This window comes from Oncorhynchus nerka, linkage group LG15 (genome assembly GCF_034236695.1).
Source record: "Oncorhynchus nerka isolate Pitt River linkage group LG15, Oner_Uvic_2.0, whole genome shotgun sequence".
NCBI lineage: Eukaryota > Metazoa > Chordata > Actinopteri > Salmoniformes > Salmonidae > Oncorhynchus > Oncorhynchus nerka.
Window position 1 is genome coordinate 78786431 of NC_088410.1, and position 22527 is coordinate 78808957.

The 22527-nt window shown below is 43.1% G+C and overlaps 1 protein-coding gene, 1 long non-coding RNA gene and 1 other non-coding gene across 3 annotated transcripts; all 3 read right to left on the bottom strand.

The window, feature by feature from the left end:
- Nucleotides 1–1002: 1002 nt before the first annotated feature.
- Nucleotides 1003–1964, bottom strand: LOC115143744 (uncharacterized). The gene is made up of 2 exons (XR_003865700.2): nucleotides 1464–1964; nucleotides 1003–1244 (listed from the first exon to the last, which is right to left on the bottom strand). It is a non-coding gene; the product is annotated as an uncharacterized LOC115143744 (long non-coding RNA).
- Nucleotides 1965–3436: 1472 nt separating this feature from the next.
- On the bottom strand, nucleotides 3437–3509 carry trnaf-gaa (transfer RNA phenylalanine (anticodon GAA)). The gene has a single exon. It is a non-coding gene; the product is annotated as a tRNA-Phe (tRNA).
- Nucleotides 3510–7599: 4090 nt separating this feature from the next.
- LOC115143745 (G-protein coupled receptor 22-like) lies at nucleotides 7600–9688 on the bottom strand. The gene has a single exon (XM_029684221.2). It carries the CDS (start codon nucleotides 9686–9688, stop codon nucleotides 8180–8182), a length of 1509 nt encoding a protein of 502 aa, XP_029540081.1. The 3' UTR covers nucleotides 7600–8179.
- Between the last annotated feature and the right edge of the window lie 12839 nt (nucleotides 9689–22527).

The window sequence follows — 22527 nt, forward strand, 5'->3', positions numbered from 1 at the left end:
TCCATTCATTTAGAATGCACTGCTGTTTAGAACACTGCCACTGAGAGAGGCAGAGAGGGAGTGCACTATTCACTCGTGTTTCAATGGAGATGACGCAAATCCCTGACCTGTTTTGTACTCCGAAATCCTGGGCCTGCTCTCTTCGACCAACGTTCTTACAAATCTTGACCTTGCTGGCAGGTGGACAGACAAACTAATTATGAGTGGGCCAGAATCCCTATGTGAACTGGACTGGACCAGGCCCAATATTCCTGTCTGTCTGTCATACCCCTGCTGGTGGTGAAAACACTTTCTCTGAGGTGGATACATGGGGTCGTAGGTTACCTATGTGGCACTGTCAACAATGCTATCCTGACATGACTCTGTATCATGACTCAAATCTCAAACATAACCAATGCCAATCATTAACACTAATTATTCAATAAGCCAATTATATTAATTAACCAATTGAGAATATTTGAACCATTCTATACATGTTTTGTAGTGCTGTAGGTATTATATTTTCTTATTTATATTTTTGATCATTAGAGTAGTTTGAAGCTATACTACAGGCCAGGGCCCAGGCCAAAGACCAGGGTGGATAAATGTCAAACTATATAACAGCACCACCTTGTGTTCAATCGAGGAACCTTTTGACAATATAAATCGTTTTTTAAAACACTTTTAATGGCGCTACTGTAAATACCAAACAGAGGACGCTGGTGGGAGGAGTTATAGGAGGACAGGCTCATTGTAATGGCTGGTGTTCATATGTTTGATGTGTTTGTTACCGTTCCATTGATTCCATTCCAGCAATTAGAATGAGCCCTTCCTCCTATTGCTCCTCCTACCAGCCTCCTCTGATACCAAATAATACATAGGGCTCTGTCTAAGACCAAAGGATATCTGATAATGCTATAAACGGGGCTATGTTTGCTTGAAATGTTGCTTCATTTATACACCAGAATAGGTCTGTTGGACATCAAAACATGATAGCTGAAATTAATGACAGGGACAAGTCGATCTAATGAATAAGCAATTTATTCATATCAATACAATAACGATTTTAATAATGAAATAACTGATTTTGAAAAGGTAGGGCTTGCACATGATCATATAACAATGACTACTTGTCTAGGCTATGTATTTTAGTCCTGGCTTGGTCAAGCTCTAGCATGTCGGCAGCAGCCACAGGTGAGTCGCTTCACTGCTCTCCAAACATGGCGGAGGAATCCTCCCTTATTTCTGGGGCAATTTACGGTCACCTGAAAGATAGGAAGAAGTCATATTTGTATTCACCTCCAAATCTACTGTACTCTTTGCAGACCATGTTCTGTACATTGATTTGTTGACACACTTGAAAGGTCCTCATATGTCAATGATCTGCGAATAGTGTATGAGGCTGAATAGTCTGCTAGACCACATTGTAAACAGTATATTTGAGTGACTAATTTAAAAAAATTGTATTCATAGAGAGAGCTTACTCTGTAGCTGATTAACTCTGATCCAACAACAATGGGATCCGAGAACAACACTGATGGGGTTCAGTGACCTATCAACCTTTCCACAACCATTCTGGAGACTATAAAACACAGCTCCTTGTCCTCCATGAAGGCATCAATATGAAGTTGGTTTGCAGGGAATGCTGAAACGTACCCAGAGTAGAGCATATCTCAGATCAGAGTCGACCTTACCCAGGTTCTCTTCACAGCCAGGTAATATATTCAAGGCTCTCTGCAGAGCTTTGCTCTTTGGAGCTTTGGCAAACTCGTTTTGGACTATGAACCAAAGCTGATTTGCAAAGCAAAAGTGCGTCGTCATGTCTTTATCGATCATAGTCATGACGGGGTCAATTGAAAAGATGTGCAGAAATTGGGAATTAGGCATAGTTCCAGTGGACATTAGGGTCCAGTAGTTCACAGCTTTGTGTTCTTAAACTCTGCAGTACTCTCCACAGTCACCAGGTCTCACAGGGTACCGTTGAGAGTACACACTGGGAAAGAGCTACATCATGGCTCTCACAATCAGGCAGGCAATGTCTCTGGACACCATTTGGCTCTTAGAGGAGACATTGTACTGAAGGATCATCTTTGTGCTCGACCAGTCAGAGCGCTGGGCCAGTTGATCATTCACAGAGGCTAGAATCTCTTCCACCTCAAGTGGAAGTTGGCCTCTGTTTCTCCATTGGCGACTGACATTCCAAGGCCCGCAGACAGGTGGTTCTCCAGACCCTCAGGATGAGTGTGGCTTCCTTCTTTGGTGCCTGAGAGTATATTTGGCTCAGCAGTTTGGCTCTACAACCCTGCACAACGTTGGGATCAATCACAAGACGTTCTCCATGGAGAAGAGGGGACTTACTGCCAAGGTGTGACTCAGACTTCAGGATAAAATGGAAGTTTACACAGGAGGAGGGTCCAGTTATTCAGTCACATGTGATAAGCTGACATACAGAGTTACAACTTGAGCATTTACTTGAGTCATTTTCTATTAAGGCATCTCTACTTTTACTCAAGTATGACAATTGAGTACTTTTTCCATCACTGCACTACAGAGGCCTACAAACAGGGAACTATGGAACTGATGTGCATATATTACTAGCTAAGAAACACTTGTATCAAGTAAAGTGACACTCACAAGTTAGGAGAGGAAAGGGAGGAACACATTGACCCTCCAATGCCATGCAGTGGCTGAGCGGATGGGCTGTCACTGAACAACCCTATCATCACAATGTGTCAATGCAATAGGTTCAGAGCTTATTAACAGCTAATAAACTCAAATGATATTTTACTACTGCCTATCTTATGACCTTGCCAGTTCAACAATGGTGAGATCCCTGCCTTCCCTGTTTTATTTTTGAAACCTGAAGTTACAACAAAGGTAATCATGATGTTAACTGCTTCTCGGTTTTGACATGTCTAGCACTCAGAAATAAGCACATCCTTTTTCTGAAATAAAAAAATATACTCTACCGGTTAAAAGTTTTAGAACACTTATTCATTCACTTGTTGGCTGCGTTTCATTCACTCTGCGGTCCGACTCATCCCAAACCATCTCTTGGGTTGAGGGCGGGGGATTGTGAAGGCCCGGTCATCTGATGCAGCACACCACCACTCTCCTTGGTAAAATAGACCTTACACAGCCTGGACATGTGTTGGGTCATTGTCCTGTTGAAAAACAAATGAAAGTCCCACTATATATTTATATTATGCCAGTTCAGTGGTTTTCAATTTTAAACACAATAGTAAACGTATCTTCGCATCGTGTGGATTGCTACATACGTAGGAAGGCTACACTTTCATCACTAATAGCCTACCTTTACAGTTAGGCTACTGCAATTTATTTACTATCCATTAGATGTCATAGGCTACTATCCGACTGATGTATAATTTCTTTCGTGTTTAAAAAAAAATGCGAACGTGTATTTTCCTTGAAAATTAAAAAATGACATTCAAGTCTCTGCCGAAACCCGGGATCGAACCAGGGACATTTAGATCTTCAGTCTAACGCTCTCCCAACTGAGCTATTTCGGCAGATATGCTATGAACGAATCCAACAGACATTTTGAACAACTCCAATGCCTTGTGGGATATGTTAGTTTCGGTGCAACTTGACAGATACACCTGCAGAGGTCGCCATAAAGCTAAAGATTGTAATGTGACGTGTCACCAAAGATGGTTTAGAATTGTCTTTCTGTACCGCAAACGTTTGGTATAATTTATGTTGAATATTATTGTATTACATTGTGTTACATTGTAAACAAAATACTATATTGACCAAAAAACAACAATATGAAATACACCCCAAAAAACAACAATATGAAATACACCCCATATACTACCCACCACTGCGACCTGTACGCTCTCGTTGGCTGGCCCTCGCTTCATACTCCTTGCCAAACCCACTGGCTCCAGGTCATCTACAAGTCTTTGCTAGGTAAAGCCCCACATTATCTCAGCTCACTGATCACCATAGCAGCACCCACCCGTAGCACGCGCTCCAGCAGGTATATCTCACTGGTCACCCCCAAAGCCAATTCTTCCTTTGGCCGCCTCTCCTTCAGTTCTCTGCTGCCAGTGACTGGAACGAACTGCAAAAATCACTAAAGCTAGAGACTCTTACCTCCCTCACTAGCTTTAAGCACCAACTGTCAGAGCAGCTCACAGATCACTGCACCTGTACATAGCTCATCTGTGAATAGCCCATCCAATCTATCTCATCCCCATACTGTATTTATTTGTTTATCTTGCTCCTTTGCACCCCAGTATCTCTACTTGCACATTCATCTTCTGCACATTCTACCATTCCAGTGTTTAATTGCTATATTGTAATTACTTCACCACCATGGCCTATTTAAATAAAGGTGAAATAAACATTTTAAAAAATCTAATCTTGATAGTAGTGCCTGCAGCTCGCTCTGTTGATGGTTGTTGAACTATTGCTCCTGTACTTTTCATGTCCTGCAGCTACAGCCCACACATATAACGTATTTTGCCTTGCCATGCTCAATTCAGCCTGTACTCAAACTGTAGATAGTGTGCTCATAGCAACAGAGAACCCATAATTTGTACACACACACACACACACACACACACGGCTGTGTACGTGAGTGAGTGTGGCTGTGTACATGAGTGTGTGTGGACATGCATGATAAAGTTGTTAACTTCTTCTTCATCTGCCTCCAGCTGCAGCCCTCACAGCAGGCCTCCCCTTAACACATTTCTCTACTGAAGGAAAGACTTTCATGAAGCACTGTAGCTCCCCAGGCTTCAATTCCAAGCAATTTTAAACCATGTATTCTAAAGTGGCTGTATTCATGTAGCACTGTGTGGTACTCATCTTTATTTATGGAAAATGTGCCTGTTATTGAAAAACCTATAGATGACAACAAGAACACAGAAAAATAGAAGCCAGATTAAAGGTGATTGACTGCAAACACAAGCCCCAATACAATAGTCACATTTATTGATATTTTCATTGCCTCTCTATATATTTAGATACAAGAAAATAACACAATGGGAATTTATACAATGAATACATGTGATGCATGTGTGTATATAAAGCAGGTATGAACATTCAGTAGCATAAATCCATCACATTTGTCTCAGGTTTTATGATGATAAGTCTATAAGACACAGTCCCACTGGGAGTTGAAGGTCTGTGTGTGCACCACAGAACAGTACGGTGCTGAAATCAAACAATTAGCCAATAGTGTTCTGTTTAGTTTTTACGTCGCCTACACCAGTGGAGGCTGCTGAGGGGAGGATGGCTCATAATATAATGACTGGAATGGAGGAAATGGAATGGCCATGTGTTTGATGTATTTGATACCATTCCACTAATTCCACTCCAGCCATTACCACGAGCCTGTCCTCCCCATTAAAACGCCACCAACCTCCTGTGGCATACACATGTTTAACTTCTTTTTTCAGTCCTTTATTTTCTCATCTTATTTTTTTACCCGTATGCGCAAATAACGAATACATTTTTAAAAACTATGTAGGCTAAAATCAAATCTACTACCGGCATATTTATTTGTCACATGCACCAAATACAACTGGTGTAGACTTTACCATAGAATGCTTGCTTACTAACCCTAAATATACCAGTAGTACACAAACCTACCTGTGTTTCCTACAGGCAAATTATTCCTACAGGCAAATTATTACAAAAACACGGTCCTGTTCATTTGCGCCCGGCTCTGGGGACTTTTGCAGGTACAAAGGTGTTTAATTGGTTTGACATAAGGGTTGACAAGATGGCCATGACAGATGTCCTCTACTATAACAACATCACTCTTTGTAATACGACCAAATGATGTGGGGACCAACCGACAAGGTGGAAATCACATTGAATAAGTTACAATGTCTATTTTATATATAATACATCACAACAGATAAATATCAATACATGATTACAAATTCAGTGCCAAATAGTGATTTGTGGACATATTTATGAGCTTTGTGGAAGTTTATCTGTCAACAATTAAACATTGTTTGTCATCTATTTACTACAAACTATCCAACACAACACTGTATATTACATCTCTCTCTCTCTCTCTCTCTCTCTCTCTCTCTCTCTGTCTCTCTCTCTCTCTCTGTCTCTCTCTCTCTCTCTCTCTCTCTCTATGCACACAGACATTTATTAGCATCAGAATCGCTGTCAACCTATATTGAACAAAAAGATAAACACAACTTGTAAAGTGTTGGTCCCATGTTTCATAAACTGAAATAAAAAATCCCAGAAATGTTCCATATGCACAACAAGCTTATTGGTCACAAATCTGTTTACATCCCTGTTAGTTGAGCATTTCTCCTTTGCCAAGATAATCCATCCACTTGACAGGTGTGGCATATCAAGAAGCTGATTAAACAGCATGAGAGAGAGAGAGAGAGAGAGAGAGAGAGAGAGAGAGAGAGAGAGAGAGAGAGAGAGAGAGAGAGAGAGAGAGAGAGAGAGAGAGAGAGAGTGAGAGAGAGAGAGAGTGAGAGAGAGAGGGAGGGAGGGAGGGAGGGGAGGAGTTGTAGAGCGGCATTTATTGATTTGTGGACACATTTATGAGCTTTGTGGAAGTTTCTCTGTCAACATTAAAACATTGCCAGTCATCTGTTTACTACAAACTATCCAATGCAACAGTCTATTACATAGGGAGATCTTTAACCTCTCTGTATCTCCCCTCCTCTCTCTATTTACAGTGCCTTCAGGAAGTATTCATACCCCCTTGTCTTCTTCCACATTTTGTTGTGTTACAGTCTGAATTTAACATGAATTAAATTGAGATTTTGTGTCAATGGCATACCCACAATATCCCATAATTTCAAAGTGGAATTATGATTTTATAATTTTTTACAAATTCATAAAAAATGAAAAGGTGAAAGATCTTGAGTCAATAAATATTCAACCCCTTTGTTATGGAAAGCCTAATAAAAAAGATATATTTTTATTTTATTTATTTCACCTTTATTTAACCAGGTAGGCTAGTTGAGAACAAGTTCTCCTTTGCAACAGCGACCTGGCCAAGATAAAGCAAAGCAGTGTGAACAGACAACACAGAGTTACACATGGAGTAAACAACAAATAAGTTAAGGAGTAGAAATGTGCATAAGTCACATACAGTGGGGCAAAAAAGTATTTAGTCAGCCACCAATTGTGCAAGTTCTCCCACTTAAAAAGATGAGAGAGGCCTGTAATTTTCATCATAGGTACACTTCAACTATGACAGACAAAATGAGTAAAAAACATTGTAGGATTTTTAATGAATTTATTTGCAAATTATGGTGAGATTTACTATTAGAGATTTACCCAGAAAGAATGACATCTGTAATCGCGGCTAAAGGTGATTCTAGCATGTATAGACTCAGGGGTGTGAATACTTATTTTTTAAATACATTTGTTAACATTTCTAAAAACATGTTTTCACTTTGTCATTATGGGGTATTGTGTGTAAATGGGTGAGCCCAAAACTCTATTCAACCCAATTTGAATTTCATCTGTAACTCAACAAAATATTGAATAAGTCAAGGGGTCTGAATACTTTCTGAAGTCACTGTATATATGAATAGATAATAGTGTACACTATGTACATAGTTCCATCTTATATTATATCAGTAGGATATATACATCTTCTTGTTCAGAATCAATGACACCTTTAAACCCATTCTTAAAATAGTCAAGGCATGTGTAATACAGATGTAGGATCTTCATTTGATCACTCTTTTGTTGCTGACAATTTTCCTACTCAGCAGGAAATGCAATCTTGCTGTGCATTCACGTTTTAAAAAGGCATCTATATTTGATCATTTCCACTTTAAAATGTCAGACTTGATTTACCCTAAACAATTTTTAACAAACCGTATAAAAAATGTCCATTAATTATAATCCACATAATAATTCACATTTCCTGTTGATGCAGGATTATTTTCCTTTTGTAGTGAACTGGCTTCAATTAAGGTCCTACATCTGTATTTAGCAGATCTAAAATAATATGTATTTGTGTATCTATATGGGTGCCAATGTTTTTGTGTTGTCTTAGAAGCTGCCTTCCAATGCTTGAGTGGGTGGAATTCTGATCCTCTGCTGGCCAAACAGACACTCATATAGGCTACTGTAAAGAAGTTACATAAGTATCTTAGTGTTTGCACTCAGTGATATACAGCAGGGTTCCCTAAACCCGGTCCTGCACCTGGGGGGGGGAGGGGTGCAGCTAGTGTGTGCTATTCTTCAGGGGCTCTACCAGGCAACGGTCAATGGTTTCGCTGCCCTCCAGCTGTAACTGTCGTCCCTTCCTTGGCTCCACCCAGGAGTTGTGTGTGACGGTCTCTCCTGGCGAGGGGTCCACCTGCAGTAGTGACACCACCCTCTTCTTCACCTTGGCTCTGAGGGCAAGCCGCAGCTTCTGCCTGGTGAAGGCATAGAGCAGTGGGTGGGAGATGGTGGTGCCATAGGCCAGGGCCAGGAACCAGAGGCGCAGGCTGACCAGGGTGTCACTGGGGCCTAGGCCCAGGATCAACACGTTGGCCACGGACAGAGGAGCCCAGCAACCTAGGAATGTGGAGACGATGAGGAGTGACATCCTGAAGACGCGCCGCTGGCGCTCCCGCCGGTCCCGATGACGCCTCACGGCCCGTCGCAAGGCAATGATGGCCGACACAGATGCCTGAACAGTGGGACTGGTGACAGGGGCAGCAGGTGCAGGGGCAGCAGCAGCGCCTTCTGAGCTAACCAGAGGGGCTGAGGACAGGGCTGGGGGGGAGGTGGCTGTGGGGGATGGGATGAGTGGAGGGTGAGATAGGTGCTTGGTTGTGTCTGTACAACGCTCTCCTCCCTCTATCACTCCCAGCCCTGCCTTCTGCTTCTGTCTTTTACGTCGCCCCCTGCAGGAGGGTGCCCTGAAGCGCTGGCTCTTTTTAATATGGGAGCCGATGCGAATGTTCAAGGCCCGCAGGATCCGTGAGTATGTGAACAGCATGACTGCCACTGTGATAAAGAAGATGGGCACCTGCAGCAGCAGGTGGTAGTACATGGCCAGGCCTGTGTGGTAGCCCTGTCCACCCACACAAAGCAGCGTCCGGTTACGCCACACTAGTGCCAGGGGGGTGTCGGGGGAGGAGGTGGAGCTGTGCTGTCTACTCTCCGCCCCTCCGGTGAGAAACTCCACCTCCAGAAAGGGGATGAAGAAGACGGCCAGAGACGTGGCCCAGACGGCAGCCAGCAGTAGCCCCGCCCTCTGCGGGGTGAGCAACCGGTTGGCGGGTCGGACAGAGATGTCATAGCGGTCCACGCTGATGACCAGCACATTGATGGCGGTGGCGATGGAGGCAAAGGTGACACAGGCCTCGTGGAAGCAGCAGAGCAGGGCCAGGTTGGGCCCTGGGGGCAGAAGCACCACCACCAGGGTCAGAGGCAGACACAGCACGCACAACATCACGTCCAGCACATGCAGGTTGACCGTGACCATGTTGCTGACTGAGTCGACCAGGTTGGACTGAGAACAGTAGAGCACCAGCACGGTCAAGTTGCTGCTGAAGCCTAGCACCAGCTCTAGCATGAGGAAGGCGGTCAGTGACACCTGGAAGCCCAGGGGGTAGGGCATGTACCAGGCTGTGCTGGAGGAGACACTTTCCCCCGAGACCTCCTCCAGGGCCCCCACACTTACCACCGTCCCAGCCCAGTCGCTCGGGGCTGGGGTCGGGGTGTAGCTGTCCGTCTCCATGGTGGTGACTTCTCAAGCGTCAGGGGTAGTAGTAACCGTCACAGCCATGATGTGTTCCCATTGTGCAAACTGGCTCCATGATGATGGTGATGGAGAACAGCGCAGTAACAGTCCTGTAGAGAAAGGGAGACGGGGGATAAATTGTGTGTCTGACGGGGGTCTTGAAATGGTAAAAGCTATAAGGCAAAGATAAGTGATCAAACACACAGGCAATCAATTGCTCTTAATGGATTCTCAGAAATGACACATTCAACAACTTAGAAATGGGTTCTGATCTTTGGCCAGTAAGCTATAACTTGGATCATCTGCTAGATCGTTCTGCCAATTTGGTGATTTTTGAGATATGTAATTTAACCTAATTGTAACATTTTGTCATAAAGAGCACATGTTCCACTTCATAAAAAACATGTTTTCCCATCTCAAGAGGTTAAATATCAAAATATATACAGTGGGGCAAATTTAATTTTCATCATAGGTACACTTCAATTATGACAGACAAAATTAGAATTTATTTTCCAGAAAATCACATTGTAGGATTTTTAATGAATTTATTTGCAAATTATGGTGGAAAATAAGTATTTGGTCACCAACAAACAAGCAAGATTTCTGGCTCTCACAGACCTGTAACAACTTCTTTAAGAGGCTCCTCTGTCCTCCACTCGTTACCTGTATTAATGGCACCTGTTTGAACTTGTTATCAGTATAAAAGACACCTGTCCACAACCTCAAACAGTCACACTCCAAACTCCACTATGGCCAAGACCAAAGAGCTGTCAAAGGACACCAGAAACAAAATTGTAGACCTGCACCAGGCTGGGAAGACTGAATCTGCAATAGGTAAGCAGCTTGGTTTGAAGAAATCAACTGTGGGAGCAATTATTAGGAAATGGAAGACATATAAGACCACTCACCCTGTGGGGTAAAAATGATCACAAGAACGGTGAGCAAAAATCCCAGAACCACATGGGGGGACCTAGTGAATGACCTGCAGAGAGCTGGGACCAAAGTAACAAAGCCCTACCATCAGTAACACACTACGCCGCCAGGGACTCAAATCCTGCAGTGCCAGACGTGTCCCCCTGCTTAAGCCAGTACATGTCCAGGCCCATCTGAAGTTTGCTAGAGAGCATTTGGATGATCCAGAAGAAGATTGGGAGAATGTCATATGGTCAGATGAAACCAAAATAGAACTTTTTGGTAAAAACTCAACTCGTCGTGTTTGGAGGACAAAGAATGCTGAGTTGCATCCACAGAACACCATACCTACTGTGAAGCATGGGGGTGGAAACATCATGCTTTGGGGCGGTTTTTCTGCAAAGGGACCAGGACAACTGATCCGTGTAAAGGAAAAAATGAATGGGGCCATGTATCGTGAGATTTTGAGTGAAAACCTCCTTCCATCAGCAAGGGCATTGAAGATGAAACATGGCTGGGTCTTTCAGCATGACAATGATCCCAAACACACCGCCCGGGCAACGAAGGAGTGGCTTCGTAAGAAGCATTTCAAGGTCCTGGAGTCCTCCAGATCTCAACCCCATAGAAAATCTTTGGAGGGAGTTGAAAGTCCGTGTTGCCCAGCAACAGCCCCAAAACATCACTGCTCTAGAGGAGATCTGCATGGAGGAATGGGCCAAAATACTAGCAACAGTGTGTGAAAACCTTGTGAAGACTTACAGAAAACGTTTGACCTCTGTCATTGCCAACAAAGGGTATATAACAAAGTATTGAGATAAACTTTTGTTATTGACCAAAAACTTATTTTCCACCATAATTTGCAAATAAATTCATTAAAAATCCTACAATGTGATTTTCTGGATTTTTTTTCTCATTTTGTCTGTCATAGTTGAAGTGTACCTATGATGAAAATTACAGGCCTCTCTCATATTTTTAAGTGGGAGAATTTGCACAATTGGTGGCTGACTAAATACTTTTTTGCCCCACTGTATACTGGTAAGTGCCTATTAAGTGCCAAATAAAGTAACAGGATTTCCGTAACAGGGTTGATGATTTCATCTTAAATCAGCCATGAATCCCATTGTGACAGGGGTAATGGAAGCTTGTTGTGTGCAACATGGATTGTTAATTGAATGCAAGGTCCACCATTTTTTCCCTTCACATTCTAGCCTGTTGTCTATGGGTAACAGATTTGACGTTATGCTCGACCTGCTCAGTTTTCCACCACAAAACACCAGAAAAGGGCCAAAAATAGTAGAACCAGCTCACCTGCTTTTACATTATGATTTTACTATTAGATGTTCAATGTTTATTTAAAAAAAAATTTTTTTTAAGGAATAGTTTCACCATATTCAAACGAGTTCAGTTCACATAACAGGGCTGACCTTAAAATGAGGGACAGATGAAAAATGAATCACTAATCACATGAACTAAATAATCATACTCAGAAATTACTTTGTCAAAGCAACAAAATAACTAGGGCTTTACAATGATGGTGAAAACCTGGAGAAATGTAGAGGTGACGTGGGTTAAAATCTTCCCTAGAAGTCACAGAGGGTGCAACAGAGGGAAAAGTCAAAGTCTTTATTTATACAAAACATCTGATTGATTGAATTTTCCATGTGGTCTATATTAAATGGCCCTTCATTGAATATAAGAGGCTTTTAAAATGATCGTTTTTGCATATATTTTTTGCGTAAAATGCTTAGACTTTATTGAGCAGTTTGTCAGAATTGACAGCTCTTTAAATACATTTTAGGGCATCATAATAAATTCAGAGAAACGGCAGTAGGTCATCTAGAAGCTTCTGCATAATCCCCTGGAGGAGAAATCTATGTCAGGGCTCTCTGACAGATACGGCCTCATTCATCTCCTCAAAGAGATTGACTAAATGTCAGCATTAGTCAAGGTGGCTTTGGTATACAATTCACAGAGCTACTGTAAGAGAGTATTTACAGTGTTACATCAGGACACGCAGCAAAACAGACAAACATGCATGAACTACACATATTTTAGAATAAGATATCATTTGTTATTTATGGTGTACAATCATTTCCTGACATTCCCACTTGAAACTGATGAATCCATGTTTGTGTGTAAGAGATGGGAGGAAGTATTAAATACACTAATGCAACTGCAGTAAGTAATTGCAAGCTCTTTTTACATTGCTGTACAATAAAGATGTAACCAACGCACCGATCCACTGCACAGTCTCTCACATACGCTGTGTACAATGCACCCGCAGAAACACAAACAGCCAAACAAAGTACTGTGCTAAGCCATGTGTGTCAGTGGAATGAAGCGTTCAGAGATCAAATGTATCATTTGTTTTCTATACTGAGGTGCTCGTGGGTAATCAGATTAGTGTCTACATGCCAGACTATAACCCCATGCTGTATTGACAGCATACCAGTGGTGATGTCCATGACACAATTCCCAAACATTGATTAGGGGCCAGCTGCTGAGGGCAATCAATTGATTAATCGAAATCCCAATCTTTGCTCTAAATCAGGAAATCAGACCAATCAGGAAATTGCGCCAGATCCCAACCCCCTCTGCACTACTCTAGAAAGAACACATTTGATTGAACGATGGACCCAATCTCTCATGTTGTCATTGCCATAGCAACTGAGCTGCGAGGGTCTAAATTAACCAGGGAACACAGATGCTGTAGTACTACGGAGCTACTGTGTGACACCATGTTGGTGACAGTGTTAAACGACCCACGATAGGCTACAGTTACAGCCTCCTTGTTGGGGTTCTAGAAACAGGCAATACTTGTAGAGTTTATTCCAGCACTGGAAGAACATCAATTAAGACATGATGAGATAAATGCCAAGGCATTTTGCCAGTATACTCTAAAAGAGAAAACAATGAACCTATAGTGAAAAGAGATAAGGAGAGGTCAGGTAGAAAGGGATGAGGGGAAAGAGGGGAAAATGAGGTGAGAATTAGATGGGTAGGACTAGGGAGGGAGGGATGTATATGGAGCACTGCAGTCCTACACTCACTTATTAAAGAGATTTCCAGCTGGCTGGGCTCGTGGGCAGACTGGCTAATCACCACTAGGCTATGAGATGATAGAGAGATACATACAGTGAGACAGGGACTGCGGCTGAACGAATCAGTTGGACGGGCCTTTGATTTCCATAGGCGGACACCTTTTTTGGGGGGGGGGCAGGGGGAGCTTACTATTTATCCTACCATCTATCTGCATGAGTAATGATTACTTTTATATGCACATTTTTGTGGTACAGTTTCATTTCTATAATAAAGTTTTAATTTCTCATAATCAGTGTAACGTGGTTAATTATAAAAATATATATAAATCTAAAAAAACAAAATTCAACTAAGATGAGAGCACCAGCCTCTACCATATGGGCACATTGATAGCCTACACTGTGATCCATTAGCGGCTAAAGAAATTACCGTATTGAATTCAGAGATAGCCTATAGGCCAAATTCAGCAGTAATCTATAACTTCCATCTTCAACTAAGTAAAATGCATAGGCCTAAAGCCGACAAATAAAAACAGAAGAAAATATCCTGATGAAAACTCCGCCTGAGTTTCCGGCACCAGAGAGCTTGGGACAGGCAGATTTTTTTCATGCCATTTTCACTGGATATATGGGATCATCAGATCATGATATGTTTCTCTTTCACACCGAGGCTTGGTGAATATTGAGGCTGGTAGGGTGTTGGATTTTCCAAATACTGTGAAGAACTATTATTATTTGCCTAGTGGTTAGAGCGTTGGACTAGTAACCGGAAGGTTGCAAGTTCAAATCCCCGAGCTGACAAGGTACAAATCTGTCGTTCTGTCCCTGAACAGGCAGTTAACCCACCGTTCCTTGGCCGTCATTGAAAATAAGAATTTGTTCTTAACTGACTTGCCTAGTAAAATAAAGGTAAAATAAAAATGAAAAAATAAATACTTTGTTGACTTACAGTGTGAGGGGAAGAAAAAAGGAATGAGAAGCTCAGCTTATTAGCTAGCAGTGGACGTGGTGAGTTAAGACATCCCAAACGGGCACTTTCCTACATATGCATGCAGCAGGCCAGCTAGTCCTACTTCTATACCTGCTCTGGCACGCACTCCCTCTGTATGTTCCTAGAGAAAACCCAGACACTCATTACTCACATGGAGCACTCCAAACAAAAGACAACGAAAACATTTACAAAACTCGTCAACTGTGGTTATGAAATAAACCAAAACTTGCTTCTCACAAGTGTAGCAGGTTCTGAACTCTGCAAACAACGTTTTTACATTTACTTGGCCTACTGGTGACATACGTAATTGGGAATTTATGAAAAATAAATACAATCAACGGGCAAACAATTCACACAACGAATGTGCAAGAATTGATGGGAGACAACTAAGTGCATTCTGGAGAGCTGAGTGCATGTATTCTGGAGAGCTGAGTGCATGTATTCTGGAGAGCTGAGTGCATGTATTCTGGAGAGCTGAGTGCATGTATTCTGGAGAGCTGAGTGCATGTACTCTGGAGAGCTGAGTGCATGTATTCTGGAGAGCTGAGTGCATGTATTCTGGAGAGCTGAGTGCATGTATTCTGGAGAGCTGAGTGCATGTATTCTGGAGAGCTGAGTGCATGTATTCTGGAGAGCTGAGTGCATGTATTCTGGAGAGCTGAGTGCATGTATTCTGGAGAGCTGAGTGCATGTATTCTGGAGAGCTGAGTGCATGTATTCTGGAGAGCTGAGTGCATGTATTCTGGAGAGCTGAGTGCATGTATTCTGGAGAGGTGAGTGCATGTATTCTGGAGAGCAGAGTGCATGTATTCTGGAGAGCTGAGTGCATATACTCTGGAGAGCTGAGTGCATGTATTCTGGAGAGCTGAGTGCATGTATTCTGGAGAGCTGAGTGCATGTATTCTGGAGAGCTGAGTGCATGTATTCTGGAGAGCTGAGTGCATGTATTCTGGAGAGCTGAGTGCATGTATTCTGGAGAGCTGAGTGCATGTATTCTGGAGAGCTGAGTGCATGTATTCTGGAGAGCTGAGTGCATGTATTCTGGAGAGCTGAGTGCATGTACTCTGGAGAGTATTCTGGAGAGCTGAGTGCATGTATTCTGGAGAGCTGAGTGCATGTATTCTGGAGAGCTGAGTGCATGTATTCTGGAGAGCTGAGTGCATGTATTCTGGAGAGCTGAGTGCATGTATTCTGGAGAGCTGAGTGCATGTATTCTGGAGAGCTGAGTGCATGTACTCTGGAGAGCTGAGTGCATGTATTCTGGAGAGCTGAGTGCATGTATTCTGGAGATCTGAGTGCATGTATTCTGGAGAGCTGAGTGCATGTATTCTGGAGAGCTGAGTGCATGTATTCTGGAGAGCTGAGTGCATGTATTCTGGAGAGCAGAGTGCATGTATTCTGGAGAGCTGAGTGCATGTATTCTGGAGAGCTGAGTGCATGTATTCTGGAGAGCTGAGTGCATGTATTCTGGAGAGCTGAGTGCATGTATTCTGGAGAGCAGAGTGCATGTATTCTGGAGAGCTGAGTGCATGTACTCTGGAGAGCTGAGTGCATGTATTCTGGAGAGCTGAGTGCATGTATTCTGGAGAGCTGAGTGCATGTACTCTGGAGAGCTGAGTGCATGTATTCTGGAGAGCTGAGTGCATGTATTCTGGAGAGAGACAGGCTATATCTTCGCCACACACCCCTCCCCTTCTTCTTGTTGCAACATTTGAAATTATACTCAAGACACATTATCTTCACACATATTTTAGATGCTTTTCACTGACAGCCTCAACTCAATCAGCTCGGCCTATTGCCACACGCGCTGCCCAATTTGAGGGCTTCCAAAATAGGCATACTGTAAGCCTACACACTTGTGAGTTGAAACAATCCACAGCTATTTAAACAAGCTAATGATCCTCGGTGGCTAAGTCAAGCTCTCTGGTGAAGTATTTTCAATGATTTTATTTAGACAGGAGTTACAATACAATTTGGGCAAAACATCAATTTACTTTAGGGGAAGCCAGCATCCGAACAGTGCACCATGCAATTGCTAAATATTCTTTCCAGTTCGCAAGTGGCTGAAACTAGAGATCTCTATATAGTAACGAGATGCTCATGTCTCTGGCCTAACAATGGGAGTCGTTGTCCCAAAGGTGGGAAGGCAGGCTACAAGCTTAGGTCTGGATAATATGCCCATAAAAACACATTGGGCTTATTCTGGACAGATTTTGGTAAGAGTGAGCCCTCTCGCTTCGCCTCTTCCTCTCTGCTGGAGAAGTCATCTGAGCGAGCCAAACAGCACCCCTCTGTCTTAATATATGTAGCCCATGTACATGATCCTGTCAGTCCAAAAATAGTATGACATGCCATACAATTTTTTCCCAGACAGCATCAGATACATCCTCTACACATTCTGAGACAGAGGGGTGCTGTTTCGCTCACTTGGATGCTTTAAGAGAAGGATTGAGGGATGAAGGGAGGCAAGAATAGCAATCATGCTGCGCAGGTAAACAAGATGCCCCAGGGAGAGAAGATGGAGTTGTGTTTTTTCCACTCTAATCTCTCCCATCAGCGTATCCCTGTTCCTGCCTGCTCTAATGCTCCCTCTACTCTGTGTTTTCCTCAAAGGCCTTACACCCACATCATCCACTTTACACACACATCATCTACCTTACACACACCTCATCGACCTTACACACACACACACACACACACACACACACACACACACACACACACACACACACACACACACACACACACACACACACACACACGTACACTTTACACACGCTCATCATCCACCTTACACACATATCATGTACCTTACACACAGTTCATCCACCTTACACACACACATCATCCATCTTACACACACACACACACACACATCATCCACTTTACACACGCACATCATCCACCTTACACACACATCCTCTACCTTACACATTTCAGTTGAAGGCGTTCAGTTGTACAACTGACTAGGCATCCCCCTTTCCCTTTCCTTTCCACACATCATCTACCTTACACGGACATCATTCACCTTACACACACATCATCTACCTTACACGGACATCATTCACCTTACACACACATCATCTACCTTACACGGACATCATTCACCTTACACACACATCATCTACCTTACACGGACATCATTCACCTTACACACACATCATCTACCTTACACGGACATCATTCACCTTACACACACATCATCTACCTTACACGGACATCATTCACCTTACACACACATCATGTACCTTACACACAGTTCATCCACCTTACACACACACATCATCCATCTTACACACACACACACACACACATCATCCACTTTACACACGCACATCATCCACCTTACACACACATCCTCTACCTTACACATTTCAGTTGAAGGCGTTCAGTTGTACAACTGACTAGGCATCCCCCTTTCCCTTTCCTTTCCACACATCATCTACCTTACACGGACATCATTCACCTTACACACACATCATCTACCTTACACGGACATCATTCACCTTACACACACATCATCTACCTTACACGGACATCATTCACCTTACACACACATCATCTACCTTACACGGACATCATTCACCTTACACACATCATCTACCTTACACGGACATCATTCACCTTACACACACATCATCTACCTTACACGGACATCATTCACCTTACACACACATCATCTACCTTACACGGACATCATTCACCTTACACACACATCATCTACCTTACACGGACATCATTCACCTTACACACACATCATCTACCTTACACGGACATCATTCACCTTACACACACATCATCTACCTTACACGGACATCATTCACCTTACACACATCATCTACCTTACACGGACATCATTCACCTTACACACACATCATCTACCTTACACGGACATCATTCACCTTACACACACATCATCTACCTTACACGGACATCATTCACCTTACACACACATCATCTACCTTACACGGACATCATTCACCTTACACACACATCATCTACCTTACACGGACATCATTCACCTTACACACACATCATCTACCTTACACGGACATCATTCACCTTACACACACAGATCATCCACCCTGTGTTGAGAGCTGCATGATAACAGGTGGGACACTTATTGTCTCTCTTGATAGGGGGAGACATCTTCATTCCTGCAGTCTCTGTGATGATGATAGTGGATCGATGTAGAGTGGAATCCTGTTGTACTGTCTCTAATACCTTGTTGTTCTCCTGCATGGCTGTGCTTCACGGACCCCACCCCCACCACCACGTTGAACAATAAAACTAGGTTATGTCGCCCTGTGTTGTCCTTGCAAATTATAGGTTCAGGAGCAAAAGCAGACATTGACACTCAAGATGGTGTTTTGATTTTTTAAAGACCATCCAATATGACCTTGGTTTGACCTCGACACAGGGCCACAGGGTCACATGGCCTTTACAGCCGCATGTCTGATCACTGAACACAGGGGAGCCTCACCTCCTGCATGTGGAAGACCTTGGTTACCATAGTGTCAAAGTGTTTTTCCCATCTCAAGGGAGAGAGCTCCCATCTGTCAGACCAGAAAAGTGTTAATAGTTCCCCTTGTTAGATCAGTGTCTAGACAGTCAGTGATGAAAGCACCGCAGAGAGCGCAACAAGGGCTCTACCAGATTTCAACTTGGCACCAGTCCAGCTACGAGCTGTCCATCCTGATCACTCAGCAGTGAATAATCAGCATGCTCCGCAGGTCTGCACCCTCAGAGTCAGTCCCAAGCTCTGGATAGTGTGAACTCAGGTGAAGCAGCTATGGAGTTAACTTCCTAATTAAGACCTCTGTTGCTGCTAGAGGAGGAGGCCCACAGGGAAGCTCTGCTCCACCAAGAACAACGGAATTCATAAGAGCCCGGTATAGCAGGATCTCATGAATGCCCAACAGGGCACCTGTTGAGTCAGCAGCCAGAATACAATAACTACTCCTTGCACTCTGCTGAGTTTATAATGAAGACTGACTTACTTACCTACTTAGAGTTTAAGGGAGAGAAGAGGGAGGGAAAAAGAAAGTGTATAATATTGCCAGGGATGAAAAATCCTGACTTAAGGGACAGAGGGAGACCATGTGTGAATCATAAGGGCTGTAGTATTCATAAAAGTGGGGTCAGTTTGGAGAAGAAAGCGAGTTCTGCTCCATTTATAATTGGTGGAATAGAAATAAACAAGTATTTATTTAGGCTGAAATCTGAGGCTGGTAACTCTAATGAATGTCTCCTCTCCATCAGAAGTAACTCTGGGTCTTTCTTTCCTGTGGCGGTCCTCATGAGAGCCAGTTTCATCATAGCCCTTCATGGTTTTTGTGGCTGCACTTGAAGAAACTTTCAAGGTTCTTGAAATGTTCCTTATTGACTGACCTTCCTGTCTTCAAGTAATGATGGACTGTCGTTTCTCTTTGCTTATTTGAGCTGTTCTTGCCATAATATGGACTTGGTCTTTTACCGAATAGGGCTATCTTCTGTATACCACCCCTACCTAGGCACAACATAACTGATTGGTACAACTGTGCAGTATCGAAGAGCCCTCAGTGCTGCTCGATCATCCAACTTAATTGAGGAGAAAAAGAACAATCCAAAATGTATTTTTGATGCTGTCGCAAAGCTAACTAAAAAGCAGAATTCCATAAGGGAGGAAGACTTTCACTTCAGCAGTGATAAATTCATGAACTTCTTTGATGAAAAGATCATGATCATTAGAAAGCAATTTACGAACTCCTCTTTAAATCTGTGTATTTCCCCCAAAGCTCAATTGTCCTGAGTCTGCACAACACTGCCAGGACCTAGGATCAAGGGAGACACTCCATTTTTTTAATGTATCTCTTGACACATTGATGAAAATAGTCATGGCCTCTTAACCTTCAAGCATCCCTAGTCCCTATTCCAACTAAACTACTGAAAAAGCTGCTTCCTGTGCTTGGCCCTTCTATGTTGAACATAATAAACGGCTCCCTATCCACCGAATGTGTACCAAACTCACCAAAAGTGGCAGTAAAAAAGCCTCTCTGGAAAAAGCCAAACCTTGACCAAGAATATATTTTTAAAAACTAAATCAGCCTTAACAAATCTTCCATTCCTCTCAATTTTTTTTTTGAAAAAGCTGTTGTGCAGCAACGCACTGCTTTCCTGAAGACAAACAATGTATACGAAATGCTTCAGTCTGGTTTTAGACCCCATCATAGCACTGAGACCGCACTCGTGAAGGTGGTAAATTACCTTTAATGGCATCAGACCAAGGCTCTGCATCTGTCCTCGTGAGCCTAAATCTTAGTGCTGCTTTATATACCATTGATCACCACATTCTTTTGGAGAGATTGGAAACCCAAATTGGTCTACACGGACAAGTTTTGGCCTTATCTGTCAGAAAGATATCAGTTTAACTCTGTGGATGGTTTGCCTTCTGACAAATCAACTGTACATTTTGGCATTCGTCAAGGTTCTGTTTTAGGACCACTATTGTTTTCACTATATATTTTACCTCTTGGTGATGTCATTCGGAAACATAATTTTAACTTTCACTGCTATGCGGACGATACATAGCTGTACATTTTGATGAAACATGGTGAAGCCCAAAAATTGCCCTCCCTGGAAGCCTGTGTTTCAGACATAAGGCATCATTTTCAGACAAAACAGAGATGCTAGTTCTAGGTCCCAAGAAACAAAGAGATCTTCTGTTGGATCTGATCATTAATCTTGATGGTTGTGCAGGCATCTCAAATAAAACTGTGAAGGACCTTGGCGTTACTCTGGACCCTGATCTCTCTTTTGACAAATATATCAAGAATATTTCAAGGACAGCTTTTTTCCATCTTCATAACATTGCAAACATCAGAAACTTCTGTCCAAAAATGTTGCAGAAAAATTCATCCATGCTTTTGTCACTTCTAGATTAGGCTACTGCAATGCTTTACTTTCCAGCTACCCGGATACAAGCACTAAAAACACTACAGTTTAGTGCTAAACACGGCTCCTAGAATCTTGACTAGAACCAAAAAATGTGATCATATTATTCCAGTGCTAGCCTCTCTACACTGGCTTTCTGTTAAGGCTAGGGCAGATTTCAAGGTTTTACTGCTAACCTACAAAGCATTACATGGGCTTGCTCCTACCCATCTTTCTGATTTGGTCCTGCCATACATACCTACACGTATGCTACGGTCACAAGATGCAGGCCTCCTTACTGTCCCGTAGAATTTCTAAGCTGGAGGCAGGTACTTTCTCCTATAGAGCTCAATTTTTATGGAATGGTCTGCCTATCCATGTGAGAGACGCACACTTGGTCTTGACCTTTAAGTATTTATTGAAGACTCATCTCTTTAGTAGGTCCGATGTTTGAGCGTAGTCTGGCCCAGGGGTGCAAAGGTGAACGGAAAGGCACTGGAGCGATGAACCGCCCTTGCTGTCTCTGCCTGGCCGGTCCCCCTCTCTCCACTGGGATTCTCTGCCTCTAACCCTATTACAGGGGCTGAGTCACTGGCTTACTGGTGCTCTTCCTTGCCGTCCCTAGGAGGGTTGCGTCACTTGAGTGGGTTGAGTCACTGACGTGATCTTCCTGTCCGGGCTGGCTCCCCCCTCGGGCTTGTGCCGTGGGGCAGATCTTCGTGGGCTATACTCGGCCTTGTCTCAGGGTAGTAGGTTGGTGGTTGAAGATATCCCTCTCGTGGTGTGGGGGCTGTGCTTTGGCAAGGTGGGTGGGGTTATATCCTACCTGTTTGGCCCTGTCCGGGGGTATCGTCGGACAGGGCCACATTGTCTCCCGACCCCTCCTGTCTCAGCCTTCAGTATTTATGCTGCTATAGTTTGTATGTCACGGGGGCTAGGGTCAGTCTGTTATATCTGGAGTATTTCTCCTGTCTTTTCCGTGG

What these genes read in the sequence shown, in the direction of transcription:
- LOC115143745 (XM_029684221.2), bottom strand. Translation starts at nt 9,688, where the DNA reads ATGGAGACGGACAGCTACACCCCGACCCCAGCCCCGAGCGACTGGGCT.